Raw genomic sequence first — 16,403 nt, forward strand, 5'->3', positions numbered from 1 at the left:
ATAATGTATATACAATAAATGCACAACCTGTATGTCTGCACACTCCTGGCCTGTGTGAGCAGACCTGTTTCCTCTTGCTGTCATTTAATCTGTAGCTGTTTAAAAAAACACACAGGTTCTCAAAGTAGGACAGATGGTATAAAGTAAGTTTATATATTGTACAATGGTGGCATTAGTGTGTGAGGACAAAGTAATTTGATATCTGATTTGTACATTACAATTAAAGAGGAATGTTGCAGTGAAGTAATGTCACCACTGTACAATATGGCTGAGTTTGAGAGCTGAGTCAATTTTTTTCCCCTTTTTAAATCTTACACAGCTACAGATGAAATGACAACATGGGGATAAAGTACAGGCCAAATTGAGTATTTATTTTGTGCATTAACTATCATCAAAGATGTTTACTGTGGACAATTTAGGCTCAATGGTTCCATCATACAGTATGGCTCATCATGAGTGCACTAGTGTTTGTTTTTTGCATACACACGTATCGATCAAATGATGATGTGAGGGTATGTGTCATAAGTATATGTTAGAATGAGTATTTTTATACATAATTAGTGCATTTTTTGCTGACAGCTAGTGAATGTTTACATTATTTGTGGAGATTGTGCTTTTATTCTGAAGGATCTGGTCCGGAAGTCCTACCGTTGCTTTTGGCGGAACGCGAAACCGAAAGTTGGATCTAAAACGAAGCGGAAAGGAGTTAAAATAGATAGGCGGTGACATTATCACATCCTTAAAGTTTATTTTATTCGTATTGAGTATTTCCTGAGAAACATTAATGTCTAACGCGTCTATGTATTCATAAACCCACCGTGTTATCTTAAGCGTCAATGTTAGCATAACAGTGGCGGCGGAGAGCGACAGCCTGTATGTCAAAGCTAATGTTAGCACGGTGGATTTTTTTTCTTTGGATGTAAAGTTAATACGATAAGTAAGATTTAGTTTACAAAAATCCAATCTACAGCTGCGGTGTGTGAGTCTGTCACTACCGGAGACATGGACCCGGACACTGAAGTTGAAAGGTGGGTGCTGTCACACAGCTTTTTGGGAAAGCAGCTGAGTTCACCTGCCATCTTTAATCCTCTGTCACTGTAAAACGCGTGTTACACATTTTTGCCAAGCAAAGTTATTGTTCCTCCGTCGGTTAACGTTAAATCACAGTAGCTATGTTATCCATCTTATTAAGTTGTATGTTAATTTACCTAACGTTGTATGAGTCAGCGCCATCGGTTATTAACTACTTATGCATGTGTATTTAAGTATTTATACACACCCATGTAGCCAAAGAATGTAAGTTAAACTGTCACTTTTGGCCCAAACGAGTTCATATATATAACAACATATTGTCAAACTACTTGGTCAGTCTTTCATTATTTTCCTGACAGCGGTGGAAAGTAACTAAGTACATTTACTCAACGATTGTACTTAAGTACAAATTCGAGGTACTTGTACTTTACTTGAGTATTTCCATTTTACACAGCGTTATACTTCTACGCCACCACATCTCAGAGGCAAATATTGCACGTTTTACTACATTTGTCTGACAGCTTTAATTACTAGCCAATTTTCATATTACAATTTTTCATACTCATCGTGTCCAGTAAAAAAACACGTATCCCCAAATGTGGTGATTTTGAATGTTTCTAACGAAAAAATTAAGGATGAAGTGTTTCCTTTTATGGGTTGAGAAAATACTCATACTTTTTTTTGCTAAATAGACTATTTAAACACCCTTCGATTGGCTGGAAAATGCATCGTCACAAAGCTGAAAACAGGGCTGTTTTTCTGAGCTCATGAAAAATGGACTTACGTGGTTCTCACAGGACAGCGACGCCACAGACATGATGATCTTACAGAATATGATGCATTGCTGTAGATTAAACTACCCAACAGTATATAAAGCAGTTAAAAGCAACTCAACCTTAAACATCTACAGCAGTAAAATGCAACACACATTAATGCAGCAGTAATGTTAATCCAAAAACATCATATTTAATAAAACACTGACAGGGACCATTTTACTGCATTCTTTTACTTTTGATACTAAATTTAGCTTATGATACTTACATACTTTTACTTAAGGAAGGTTTTGAATTACTTATAGTGGAGTATTTTAATAGTGTGGTATTAGTACTTTTACTTAAGTAAAGGAGCTGAATACTTCTTCCACCGCTGCCACTTGACATGTCAGATTGTCCATCTGTATTCTTTGACATGTATTGTACTAAAATATTATTGGTCATTAATTACCTATTAGACAAATTTAAAACAGTCACAGCCACTTGCATACTAACGCCCTCTTTTCGTCACCCTCAGCATCTTCAGGCAGGGGAATGAGGGAGAGGATGAGGAGGAGAAGAAGAATTGGAAGAGGCCACCCTCCAGCTATGGTTCAATGAAGAGTGACAGTGATGTGATGGAGGAGGAGGAGGAGGGAAATGGAGAAGAGGTTGCAGAGGCCTGCTCTTCCTTGTTTCCTGTGGTACTACCTGAATCGACTGCTCGTGAGGGGACAGGGTACTGTGTCTTGATTTGATATTGAAGCATTTTCCCAACGTGTCTGTGTGTTTTGGGTTTTACCACAGATAGGCATAAAGCTTCACATTGCTGCCGACTTTACTTTTGCTGTTATCTGTACCCTGGCCAGTTTAACCCTGCACCAGAGCTGATGTTGGACTTGTGAAAAGTTCCTCTGAAAAGTACTATTTATTTATTATTCCTCCCAAGTCTGTTACTGCTTTTCCGGGCTCTAGGTGACAGTGACAACCTTTTCACAAGTTTGATTTCTTTCCTTCTAAGCTGCACTTGGTTCAGTTGATTTTAGTATCGTATGCAAGTCAGTTTGCAGCAACTTAAACATTGCTTGAGACAGGTAACAGGTAGGGTTCCTTTCATCAGTCTTTCTGAACAGCTGAAACACGACACTGGGGGTTTCTTTCCATAGTCAAAGTTACAATATTATCTACTACTTTTACTTAACAGTGAAAATGTGAACACCCAACATTATACCCAAGATTAAACAACTATACACACTTCCGATAGGCACTTATCCAGTAGAGATGCATAGCTGCTAGGGGTGTGTGTTTGCACACCACAGTCTGTTAATGAATGAATGAAGAGTAGCTTGTGGTGCTGATGATTTTGGAACTTAAACCAACATGTTAACATGTTCTACCTTAAGTATTGTTATTAAAAACTAATGGTTGGAATGGTTTACTGTGGAGGCCAACACATGTTTGTTGCTCCAAACAGAGTCCACTGTGTTATATTTTGAAGGGCAAGGTTGCTTTCAATGACTTAGAAATTGCTATACTAGTAGGCTAACCAGGTCTTACCAGGTGGATTTTGTCCCTCGTTTTTTGCCAGGTTGCAGATGATTCGCTCAGAGTCTCCAGAGACCTACTACACCATGACTACGCAGCAGACCAAACCACCGGGAGCTGTTGTCATTGACACCAGGTGGAGGACGCGCACACACACACGCACACACACAATTATCATAAATCTGGACAATGTGAAGCAAAGCAATAGTTATGTTTACTTTGTGCTTTTTTATTGATGTTAATGTCATAATTGTTATTGTAGTATATTGTAATATATGATTATAACATATGTTTGTTAATATCAGTGCAAATCTATCCTTTGGTCTTCCAAATTCACCACTTGCAGAAACAGGAAAATATACGAGTACTTGCCAAAAAAATAATGAAAGTCTTAACAAAGCTGTTATGCTGCTGAAAGCTTTAAAGTTAAACGTACCTACATAGAGTCGTCCAGTGCTGGCCCTGATTTCTATTCTTCTGTCTTTAGAATGCTATGTCTAAATGAAACTAGACCACTAGACTATAGTTTGTCATGTGTATTATACTTAAAAACTAAATTTAAACATTTGTTTATTTAAAATATTTTATTATATTTTTACCAACTTTTTTCCCTTTATATGTGAAAACATTACAACTATATTAAATGTGGTCTATTTATCTATACACGTGTTTACTATCTTTAAAAAGTCTTAAAAGGGGGATGTCTTTGTGTTTTAGCCAGTTTGATAAAGGCAATTTTATGAGTCAAAATGCAACAAAACATCACGGTGATCCTTGGACAATATTTGCAGTGCACTTTCTTACCTTATCCCCGGGGTTCCCGTTGTCTCTCAGGTCTTCTGATCTGGGGGATTTTTCAGAAGACAGCGATGAGGAGGATATGGATGAAGTTTTAGTAACTCATTCCCCAGAACCACCTGAACCTGTTGAACCAGATGACGCAATGCAGACTGATGAGAACAGCCAGCCAGGTAGACTACACCCAGAACAGGACCTGCCCCATATATTCAAGGTGGGTGCATCACAGTTGGTCTGCAATGCCTAATCTTTTCTTTTCTTCACAGAAGTTGTTGTTTTGGTCTCAGGACTTTGTTTGACCTGATGATGCATTTTAACTTATATAATAAAGTGTGATACATCCCAATAATAGTACATTTTCCAATTGATGTCTAACTCTATTTGTTGTTGTCTCTCATTTATTATATTATAAAAAAACTCTTTAAAAGTTATATAATAATATATAATAAAATAATAATTATGTGTCGTTTTTCTAATTTTCCCAAGTTAATAAATGATAAAAATGTAATTGTTGCTTCTTCTTCATATGACCCTAAGGGTACCTACATAATTTCTGCAGGACAATATTTTTATACCTTTCTCTCTGTCTACAGAGTATCCAGAGTATTGTGACAGGCCTCACCAAGGAGGAGCTATTCAAATTTAAGATGTGGTTTTACCAATGGGAACCAGGCATAACCCTGCAGCAGGTGATGGAGGGAGACATTCTCGATTTTGTGGACAGGATCCTGGAGATCCTTGGTAAGAAAACATAGCTATTGTACATACAGTGTGAATGGTACAAATAGAGCTCAAAATTTAGAGAAACAAATTTTGACTCTTGGGGTGGCGGATGTGATGTGAACACTTTGTGAACTTGATCGTTTAAAAAAAGTAGAATTTAGCTGTAAGACAAGTGTAAATATGAAACCTAGTTATTTTTTTGTTAACAGTAAAATGCATTGTTATGAAAATAAGGATACACCCTTGTGGAGTGCTCCTGGACTTATATACGGTCAGTGATTGCTTACTATTTTTATTTTTTATTAAAATTCTGTTCCACAGGCCAGGATCGCTCCCTGTTGCACACTATAAGTACCCTAGAAAGTGTCAACAAGAAACCAGAGGCAGACGACCTACGGAATCGGTGCAAGAGAGGCAAGTGAACACTGGTTTCATCCCAACACACCGGCTGATACTAATGGTGAAATTAGTTTGTTCTGAGAATTAAATCTGAATGTTGTGGCTGCATTTTGACATGACTTATATTTGCCATACACATTATTTTCACAAAAAGTTATTTAAACGAGCATAGAGTGCTTTCTCTATGAATTTGTGGATGTTGGGTGTGTAACAGGTGTAAAGTTACTAAAAATAGACAAGTTTTCTTTTTTTTTTTTTTCCTAAGCAAAGGTGTAACTAATGCAGTCTTAAATGCTTCTGGATACCAGTTTCAAGGGAACAATTAAAATGAAAACCATGTGATTTAAAACTTTACTTACCCCACTCTTTAAAGAAAGAAGTAGGAATTGGATCCAGAGAACAGGCGGAGGGTTTTACCTTTTAAACTAGCATGTTCAGATTCACTTAATGTTCTAAAACACTAAGACTCACCAATCATGGGAAAGGTACACTACATGGATGTTTCACTTCTGAAGGATGTTATTCTGCATCAGATAATGGTGATTTTAACAGAAATTATATTACAGTGCAATCCCCTGCACAACAGGCAGCTAAAGAATTTAGGGGTGATTGTGGCATGTGAGAATGTGTTCAGCAATATGAGATTACCATAAATGGGCAGAGAGGTGTGAGATCCAGATTCAAAACCACATGTAGTTTTCTTACTTTCCTCTTTATCTTTCTCCACCACAAGTGTTGATCCGTTTTCATCTGAAGCAGTATTTAATCAGAAAACACCAAGTGATCCGAGAGGGGGTCGTTCGAGCCGGAAAGCAGAATCTTCTAGATACCATCTACGTTGAGCCCCAGATTTCCACCTGTGGTTATGGAGGAGTTGACCCCTCCCACGAGTTCCGACCCCACCCTCCGACACCTCTCCAGGTCCCCGGTGCCGACACCTTCGTTGAGGTGAACAATCTGTTCCGACTACAGACGGATGATGGCAAGCCTGTGAGGACAGTGCTGACCACTGGGATTCCAGGAATTGGCATGTCTGTCTCCGTGGGGAAATTCTCCCTGGATTGGGCAGAACTGCGCGCCAATAAGGTGATTTTAAAAAAGCTCTCATAAACCCACTGTACACTGCCTGCCAAGCACCAAACGGCAGACAGACAAAGTTGACGACTAGCTGGTGAACATTTAGTAGCTGAAGAGCCAGATACTGTATACATTTCTCAGGAATAGGCAACTGTCAGTCATATTAACTTTATAAGACTATAATATGTTAAATATGTGTGTGAGGTTTACCTTGTTGTGGACTTCTGCCTCCAAGTAGCCAAAAAAACATTCATGCTGCTTTAATGTTGAATTACATAGCTGTTGGAGCTGCAGCAAAGGAAATGACACTGGGAATGACCCTCTCATTGGTCAGATCAAAATCTCATTGGTTCAACTAAGATTGCAGCATAAAAATATTTCGTGAACATTACTTTTGTGTCATCATTTTACTTTATCTACTGTGAACTGGCCTACACAAAGTAACAATTCATTTTAAAGTAAAATACATTTTTATTTCCAGTACTTACTGTGCAATAAGTAATTTGCCATAAATAAAACATGCAAATGGGTCTTTCTCATGAGTAATTCTCACAATTTAAGTTTTTGTTTTTTGACTTGTGGTTTGTGACTGACAGCATTCTCCTGTCCATTTCTGCTCAGGATCTGCAGTTTGTCATCAAGCTTTCGTTCCGAACTCTCTGGCTTTTGCGAAAACAAAGCCCTTTTCCTTCACAGAAAATGTCCATCATGGAAGTGATAGAATATTATCATTCTGAGTGCAAAGGCATGAAATACCTGGAGGAAGAGGATTGTAAATTTCTCATCATAATGGACTCGTTTGATTGTTACCAAGCTCCTTTGGACTGGGAGGTATCCCATCTGCACACATAAAACTGAGACCCATTCACATTTGTAACTGTAAAACATATTTAGAACCTGAATTATAAAGATTACCAACCATATGAAGTTTAAAATCCAGGCATGTTAAAAGCTACTTACTGGATGATGACCAGAAACTGATATATTTGTTTATTTTTCTCTCCAGAATGCTCCAGTAATAAATGACAATTACACCCAAGCACATCCTGACGTCCTAATTGTAAATATCATCCGAGGCACTGTGCTTCGTGGTGCCCGCGTCTGGATCCTGGGGAGACGGGCGGCTGTCTCACAAATACCATCTCAGTTCATAGACGTTGTCACAGAAATACAGGGATTTAGGTGTGTGTGTAGATGTGCTGTGTGTCTGTTTTGTCTGATTATGTGTGTCAGTCTTATTTTGACTTCGTATATCTTATTATTGTATTTGCTGCTGTTTTTAGCTTTGATGTCTACATAGTATATATGCCACCCTGTAAATATGTTTGATTATGTACAGTAATAATGTTGAAATGGTTCTGCAGAAGAATTTAATAAGTTAAATCCTGTTTCAGTCCAGTTTGATCTTTTTCCCCTCTTTTCTCCAGTGATGAGATGAAAGATGACTACCTGACCAAACGCTTTTGCGATGCAGAGCAAGCAGCGAAGATCGTGGCACAGTATAAGCGCCTACCAACACTCAGTATGCTCGCTCGCCAACCCTTTGTCTGCTGGATGGTGGCCACAGTGTTCGAGCGCTGCTATCGTTATCAGGGCTACGGGGTGCACCCCCCCAGGCTGACGCCATTCTACGTCAGCATTTTGATTGTCCAGACCAATCGCAAGCTACAGTTCTACTATGGAAAGGGGGACAATGACCTGGTAACCTGCGTTTGTCTGGGGCTTTTATTGTCTTTAAGTCATGTCATAGTTCCTAGTGACTTAATTCACTATCGCCATTCACGTTTCTTTTTAAAAGCACTAAAATTAAACACTAAAATGCTATGGGGCCACAGATTTTCTGTGTCAACCTTTCATTACCCACTAGTCATTATTTTAATTGGTATTGAATGCAATTCAAATTTAGTAATTTATTTTTTATGAGCAGATATTTACTGATCCATAGTTTAAATTTTAATTTGGGGTGATACAATATCATAAACACCTGTACCATCTGATGCCGACAATTTACCTGAAATTAATATCTTTATAAAGCTTATAATTTTGAATTTTTGTTGAGACTATTATATTATAGTGTTTGTTTCTTTTGTACCCCTTCACTTGGGGGACAAGTGTGCTCAAATATGAACCCTAGCTTTGAACACCGATCAGCGTATCAACAAAACCAAAAAATTGAGCTTAACTGACTTAAACGTTCAAAAAGACAGGAGAGACATTTGTCAAGAAAAGCTAATGAATAACTTAACTTTAACAGAATGTGGTGTCCTCTTTCCACTCAGAAATGGTCCAGTGACGACAAGCACCTGCTGATAAAGATGGGGAAGATGGCCTTTAAGATGCTGGAGAGGAATGCCAGTGTGTTCTTTGAAGAGGACGTGAAGGAGTCCGGTCTGAAGTTGACAGAGGTGACGGTGTTGTCCGGCATGTGCACTGAGCTCCCCGCCGCAGCCTCAGATGGGAGGAGGACATTCTGCTTTATACACTTCACCTTTCAGGTAAAAACTCTTTCTTTCTCACAGAGTTTGACACCAGAAGGCTGTTTTTACATTCATCTGCTGAAGGGGGAACGTTTCTGTGCTCTCCTTAAATCTCAGTTTAACACGTGTACGTACAAGCATGATTTTGTGATACCACACCTAGTTTGGTCGTGGTCCAATATGCAACTTGGAAATGTAAAGTCTTCAGCTCACATATACTGAGAATGGACTTTTCAATGAAGAAGGAGAATACTTGCATCCAGCGGTTAAACTGAAATGAACAATATTTGCATATTCATAGATTCAGGATTTTTCAGTGAGGGAAAAGGAGTGCTTTTAAGAATTTGTAAGGAAAAACCATATCAGACACAAGTTATTATTCAAAGCATTTTAATATGTCTTATAACATGTCTGGAGGGGATCTTTAACATTTACTTTGTGTTTTTCAAGTTAGTCATGATTTCCCACACTAATAAAACACTGGAGACATTTTGGAATGTGATCATTAGTTCAAATGTGTATGTATGGGTGTATGTTGTGCCACCAAGAAAAGGGTCCACTAGGTGATTTTAACAGGCAAAAAAAAAGAAGCTCTGTGATGTGGTGGGTATAGTTTATCAGAGGAGTTTGCATAAAGTAATCTGTTTTTTTCTTCATTCTTCAGTTTTTTACTTATAAGCCCATGTGTAACTTCCACCTCCTCTGACATGAGCTGAATTTGGAAGTGAAAACAAAGTTTTTGCCGCCTGAGATCCAAACACACATCTCTCAACCATGACGTCAAGAGAGGTTTTACATAATAGGCGGGATTAGCTAGTCGGTCCAAATCAGATTTGATTGGAAAAATTCATGTATACGCTATGATGTTTAATCAAACATATTTTAACCTTTTTACAAGAAGAGAAAAGAGTCATTTTTTTATAAAAAATACTCCAAAATGATTTTTTAAATGTTTAATTGATTTATTTATTTATTTTTTAACATATATTCAGCATATACCAAGAGATGACAGAACAATTAACACAGGATTTGAACTTTTTAAAATAAAATTATTTCACTGGGTCTTTAATAACAGTTGAAAAACCAGGCTGCTGCTCAAAAGAAATGCCCCTAGCAGAGACATGCCCTTCGGCTGTCTGGCCACCAGGATACCCCAAAGGAATCATCTAAAAATCCCCCTATGTCTTTTCTCCTCCAGGAGTTCATGGCCGCTCTGTACGTCTTCACAATGTTTCGCTCAGAGGCTAAGAACGTTCTGGACTCCGGGGTGCTGCACATGCCCAAGATCTTCACACCCAAGGATCAGACCAAATCAGCAGCAGGCCTGGTCCAGTGCGCCTTGGAGCGAACCCTCAGCTCCCCGCTGGGCTACTACGACATGTTCCTACGCTTTCTGTGCGGCATGCTTAACCTGGACTGCCACAACAATCAGCTGAGTGGGTATCTCTACCGCCACAACTCGCCGAAGGTGGGTGGACTGGATGAGGTGCAGCGGCTGCTAGAGCAGACGATACAGGCTGCTGAAGTAAACAATAGAGACCGGGTGGAAAACTTAAAGGAGTGCCTTAGAGAAATGATCCAGGAGGATGAGTGAGATGGGGTTAGATTGCATCATGAAAATCTGTGCCACTTTATATGGATACGATGGGTAAAGAGAAGTAAATGATGTGTTATATCAGAATTCATGAGTGATCAGAGTGTGATGCTCAAAACGCTGAAAACACTCAACAGAACTCAGAGTGACTTGTTTAAGTCTGCGTCGTTTTGTCTTTGATAACAATATATTTTAAACATTAGACATTGTTTTGATTAAGACATCAAAGAGTCTGTGTCAGTAATGTTGCTGCTGTACCAGATGAAATAAAACGTTATTCTATGCATTCCAGTACAGTGGAGTTGATGCAATACTACATTATGTCTGTCATGTCTTACAATGAGCACTAATGAAAATGGATTCTCACAGTGGATTTTTACTTCATCCAGCTGTCATTTTTTTATTCAGATATGTGGATTTTTTTCTCCTCAACCAAACCAAACACATTGAAGTGACAAAAGAAGAAATGAACTCTTTAGAGATTTGTGAAATGTAAAGATCAGAAGATGTGATGAGACTTAGAGGAATCTGACTTTGTTGATTCATAGTAAACCTCATACTATACTGCAATATGAAACAGATTCGTCTACCTGTATATATGCAGGTGAAACCATATAAGGCATTATTAGTGTCAACACACCAATTTAGATTGTCGGAGGAAATAACCTGCAAGGTTCCAAAGAGGAGAGCTCATTGCAATTTATTGGAAGTTATTTTGTCAGTGAGAGGCTCCGTAGAGGTGTAGGTACGTTTACAAATGGCATCGGGTTGAAAAATAATGGTATGGGTGAATGATAAGTGTTATTTTTTAATAGGTTTGGCTTTAAATCATACTGTGTATGCGCATGTATCTGTTTGTGTCTTTAGGTGCATATGTGCTTTTGTACTTGCTGAATTTATGAATTGACTCTTCTGTCTACCTGCGACAATTCATCAATACAAAATAGATTTTGTGAGACTGGACTTTTTAGCATTTGTGTGTGTATCTTTGCTTTAGGTTTTCATGTTACCACCTGACACAGAAGTAATACGACTGACTAAAGGGTGAATTCCAGCAATGAACTTGTGTTTTCTCTGTGAAAAAGATCACGTGTGTGTGTGTGTCCCTGAGAAAGTGATTTTATTACATTGGGAAAAACAAAATATATAAGATAAGTTTGTTTGTTCTTGTTTATTCTACATTGTAGTCCTGCACTCCTACAAATAACAGTGTTTGTAATTGGTTTCAGTAATTTATTTTAGTCATGTGTCATCCTCAACTCCATACTCATTTTTATTGGGTGGTTATGTTGTTGGCACCATTATTATTAAACATGTATAAACTAAAATGCGAAGAGGAATAGGTGAAATTATTTATTGGATGACTGATAATGAACAAGTGCTTGCATTACATTACTTACAAGACTTGCATATTGGTTTTACAGGGAAAGAAAACAAATCAGTCAGTTATTAGAAAGGGAGTACAAGTGCAATAAAAAAGCGAATGCAAAAATCAGTAGCCAATATTCAGTGAAGATGATTATCAAAGGAATAGTGGAATGACTTGTTTAGTTTCCAGAACGCCGTGCAGTCTTTATGTAGGATCTGCTGTCAACCTGGAAATCCTAAACAGTTTTCAGGTGATATGTCTTGGTCTCAAGCAGTGACATCATTTATTGCAAAGCCTTTCATTCAAACCTGGAAATAGGGAAAAAAAGACAACGTTTGATAACAATTTCATGCCAGATTGAGCCTTAAACAAAAACAGCAGCTTACTTTGGCAGATGAAAGGTAGCTTATTGTGGCAGTTGGCGTCCAGCCCCTTGAATTCTGACTCCTTAACGTGGATGATCTTTCCACAGTGGTTGTTTAAGCGGTCGACAGGAAAGCTGCTGTTCCATGCAAAGTAAGCAGCTTCTGACCCTGAAATCCACAACCAGGGGACTATGTTGCCAAAGATGGACCGCTCCAGGCCGATCCACACCCCATCCTGCATCCTGTCTGTCTTATTTTGCAGGAGAGAGTTCACTGCCTCCTGCACTGTCTGGTTGGTGATTTGAACCAGAGTGGAGTTCTGGCTGCGGCAGTGCTCCAGAGCATCAATCCAGCTTTTGGCTTCCTGGTGGAACTGGAGACCTGCATTGCAAGAAAAAGGTGACACTGAAAGTAATATAAGAGCCAAATATATCATTTGGGTCAATATAATGAACCAGTACTCACAATTTTTAGAATGTATATGCATGACGAGTGTCGTGCCTACTTTTGGCATAAATCTGGATTATTTTGATGGGGTTTTTTTGTTTAGATTTAAGGAGATAATTAGTTTTCAAGTCATGGACAAGGACATGATGCTTTTTAAGAGTAGGATTTCACTATGTCTTTTCCCTCTTTCTCTGTCATAATTCAAATTATATTTTGCTTTCCATTTATTTGTGGTTTTGAAGACAAAATTATAGGGTAAATAAAAATACTGCAACATAATTATATTGTATATTAAACATGAAATGAAATCACTTGCCATTTATGTCACTGCAGCCGTTCGTAAGAGGGTACCCTGAGACAGTGTCTTTATTAAGTGTTATCACCACGTTATCAGTTGATACCATCAGGAAACATTTGTTATTTCTGTGGGGAAAAAAATGTAAGGCTGAATACAAATCTTTATTGAATCAGATGCACCCGCAGTGATGTAGTGTAATTTCTGTAAACATAAATTAGCTGAGACAAACATGATGGCTCATTATGTTTTCTATGGCCACTAGTGCAAACAGCAGATATTTACCTTTTATGCAATGTGAAGTATTGGCAGGTGGGATCTTCAGTACAGAGTTTCCTACAGCCAGCTTCAGTAGTCTGATCTTTTTGTTTCTGGTGTTGACCTAATAAAAAGTCAACATCAGGGAGATCCGAGTCTGTACAATCTGATAAAGAATCCAAAAAAAGTTGAGTTGGTGTGCAGACAGATTTCAATAACTTCGCACATCTTGTTGGGCTTCGTGTCGGGATTTAAGTGAGCAAATAGGTTTTTTTTAAGCTAGCGACATGCTGAAAACGTCATATAGGCCGCGCACCGCAGACAGTGTGTATTTTAAACATGAAATGATTCCTGCAGCAGTTACAATAAAACTAATCCTGCTCCTCTCCCATAAGCTTCATCTAAGGAAAAGTGGGTACTTGGAAATGTAATTAAAACATTTTTTTAATAAAAATTAATTAAGATAAATAATCAAGATAAATAATATTTTTAATTAATTTGTTTGTGGGGATAACACAGCTTGTCAAAGGATTAAAGTGCTCACCTCTTGTTACGTTCAGATACAGATACCAGTTAGCTTGGGTTAGGTTTTGGTGAGAGCACCAAGCTTTAAAGTAGATGCACTTCCTGCTGTCTTCTAGCTTAAGGTTGTTAATGGTCATTGACTTGTCGGTCACTGTCACTGTGACTCCGAGGAGGCCGGAACCAGGAACACATTCCCACATATTTTGTGCATATCTGCAACAGTGTGCAATGGGCTGTGGTGGAAGACATTCGCAAGTAACATTGTGTCCCTCTAGTAGGCATGTTGTTACTGAAACCAAAGGCAGCTGGATTGTTGCTGCAACATGGGAAAAATCATATCAGGAAATCAGTTTTTTATTGCTTTGACTCACTCATTTTTATTTATTTATTTAAATTTGATAGAAAATATTGTTTGTTTTGTAAAAACCTAAATTTATCAGAAAGCAATAAACTAGTGTGAAGAACAAGATATAGTTAGCTCTAGCTGCAAAGAAGTACAAAAACAGTATTACTCTCTTTATTTATTCATATTCAACAACAATAAAACACTGCAGTGATACAAACACAAAAATAATTGTGTTGGTGATATAAAAAACTCCACTAAGGTTTCTAAAAATTACCAGACAGAACAGAACATACCCAGCAGCAGTGATAGATGGATGAACTGTGCCATGGCATCTAAAACAAAAGAAAAGAAGTTTACAAATTGAGGAGAGAGTGTACAGCACACTTTAGATGCAGATTAAATCTATGCAAAATACTACTGAAGGTAAATTAAACAGATCTGGGAATGCCATTAATATCTCAGGAATCACAGATCTGTTTTATTTACCTTCAGTAGTATTTTGCATAGATTTAAAGAACTGATGTACATATCTACACTGAACGACTCTGTTATTTGTGTAAAAGTGCTTTGGCAGTCAAATACTTGTGACGAGGGCTTCTCTGTACTGCTTATTTCAGTGTATTATGGTTTTCTCCTGCCAACACGTTATATAAAAAACTACCGCAGCACTATTTGCATATTTCCACTTCCAGCAGTGCATTTGTTGAGAATGTAATGTACAATATGTTGAAGTAAAATCATTCAAGTATTTTGATTTTTGTAGATTTTTAATGACAGACATACACCTAATACGTCTGTTTAACAACACACTTTTAAAACTAATTTTTTCATGTACACATCAAAATAAAAATATCTATTTGACTGAATTTGTAACCAATGTATTAAGTAGTTCTACAGGATTAAACACCAAAATTATAGCATCTAGTTTATGTTAATGAATCTGTCAAAAACTTACCCAGTAAATGAGGGCTTGTCGCTTTCCAAAATGTATTGGGAAGGCGGGTAGGGAAATGCGAACAGCAGTCTTCATAGTACATTACTTTATAGAGCTGTTTACCTCTTCCGCCCCTTTGACCAAAGAAACACACCCACACTGGGGTGCTCATTTGTTTTAAAGGGGATTAAGACTTTTAAAGACACTGTGGATGTTAATGTGTATATACTGTAACATACAGTAGTTAAGTTAAAAGCACATGTAATGGTCTATTGGTATGGTATTGGATGGTAAATAAATGCCCACATCTGACTGACAGCACGTCCTAAATTAATATAAAATAGCTCTCTTTATGTTTGTGTTGACCAGAGGTGTCCCTTTGAAACAGCTGTCTGCACAAATTCAAACTTTTAGTGTACAGAACAAGTTTCGCTTGTTCCCAAATGAAACATGTAGTATCATGTTTGATGTGGACAGTGGTTAGCATTTCTTCATGTTGTTCGATGCATCCTGAAAAATCAGCAAAACATACAGTTTGACCAAGTTTGCTAAAAATTACAATATTTATTGATGCTTTGGATGCACACAAATCAACATCACAGCCTCTTATTTTAGTCCTTTGTTTTGTCTTTGTGTTGTTTCTGTCTGATGCTCTTTTTAAATTTAACAACAGTAAAGATCAACTCATATTGAAATTACATGAAAGAGGCCTTCGTGTCCATCCGAGAACTATAAACAGCAACTCCATGTTTCCACAAACCACATGTAAATCCAAGTTCAGAAGCCTAACAGTGAGAATGTGTTATGTAGTCATAAAAGATGCAAATATCTGCTCTCTGGAAAATGCTCATCAGTTATAAAGAAGAGAATGTAAATATATTGGGTTATGTCAGCAGCATACACGAGAAAATGCTTATTTTGTTGTAGGTGCAAGGTTGAACAGGAAAGCTGTTGGATTACCAGTTCATTCAGTGTGAATTAATGATACTTACATGAGTATTTTCATTTTGTGAGACTTAAAGGTCCAGTGTGTAACATTTAGGAGAAGCTGTTGGCAGAAATGGACTATAATATTCATACGTATGTTTTCATTGGTGTATAATCACCTGAAAATAAGAATCATTGTGTTTTCATTACTTTAGAATAAGCCCTTTATTTCTACAGATGGAGTGGGTCCCCTTCCATGGAGGCTGGCATGTTGCACCGCCATGTTTCTACAGTAGCCTACAATGGACAAACCAAACACTGGCTCTAGATAGAGCCGTTTGTGTTTTTTAGCGAGTTTTGCGGCCACCGTAGTTTCTCCTACACGCTCGGAAGGGGAGGTTGAGGTGAGCGGTATTCAAATTGTTGTAATCTGCAATTTCACAGCTAGATGCCACTAAATCCTACATACTGGACCTTTAATCCTTTTCTCCACTGGCTACAGGGAAATACTGTACTTCATAGACAAAAATATACAGTCAA

General features: G+C 37.8%; 2 protein-coding genes across 4 annotated transcripts; one reads left to right on the forward strand and one right to left on the reverse strand.

Moving 5' to 3' along the window:
- The first annotated feature begins 645 nt into the window (after window positions 1–645).
- nlrc3l (NLR family, CARD domain containing 3-like) lies at window positions 646–11,360 on the forward strand. The gene is made up of 12 exons (XM_044203524.1): window positions 646–1,028; window positions 2,323–2,523; window positions 3,373–3,465; window positions 4,164–4,341; window positions 4,721–4,868; window positions 5,172–5,264; window positions 5,983–6,335; window positions 6,948–7,157; window positions 7,333–7,508; window positions 7,754–8,027; window positions 8,606–8,821; window positions 10,002–11,360. The coding sequence occupies exons 1-12, from the start codon at window positions 1,003–1,005 to the stop codon at window positions 10,395–10,397; spliced, it is 2,364 nt and encodes a 787-aa protein (XP_044059459.1). The 5' UTR covers window positions 646–1,002; the 3' UTR covers window positions 10,398–11,360.
- Window positions 11,361–11,737: 377 nt separating this feature from the next.
- Window positions 11,738–15,052, reverse strand: LOC122879438. 3 transcript variants are annotated; one of them, XM_044203527.1, is made up of 7 exons: window positions 14,958–15,052; window positions 14,296–14,334; window positions 13,676–13,972; window positions 13,159–13,297; window positions 12,895–13,001; window positions 12,153–12,512; window positions 11,738–12,074 (listed from the first exon to the last, which is right to left on the reverse strand). In XM_044203527.1, exons 1-7 carry the CDS (start codon window positions 15,037–15,039, stop codon window positions 12,046–12,048), a joined length of 1,053 nt encoding a protein of 350 aa, XP_044059462.1. In that variant the 5' UTR covers window positions 15,040–15,052; the 3' UTR covers window positions 11,738–12,045. The 3 variants fall into 3 exon arrangements, with proteins under 3 accessions (XP_044059462.1, XP_044059461.1, XP_044059460.1); XM_044203526.1 differs by having other exon boundaries at window positions 11,738–12,512; window positions 13,159–13,255; XM_044203525.1 differs by having other exon boundaries at window positions 11,738–12,512.
- Window positions 15,053–16,403: the final 1,351 nt, after the last annotated feature.

Source organism: Siniperca chuatsi, linkage group LG7 (genome assembly GCF_020085105.1).
Source record: "Siniperca chuatsi isolate FFG_IHB_CAS linkage group LG7, ASM2008510v1, whole genome shotgun sequence".
In the NCBI taxonomy this organism is placed as follows: domain Eukaryota; kingdom Metazoa; phylum Chordata; class Actinopteri; order Centrarchiformes; family Sinipercidae; genus Siniperca; species Siniperca chuatsi.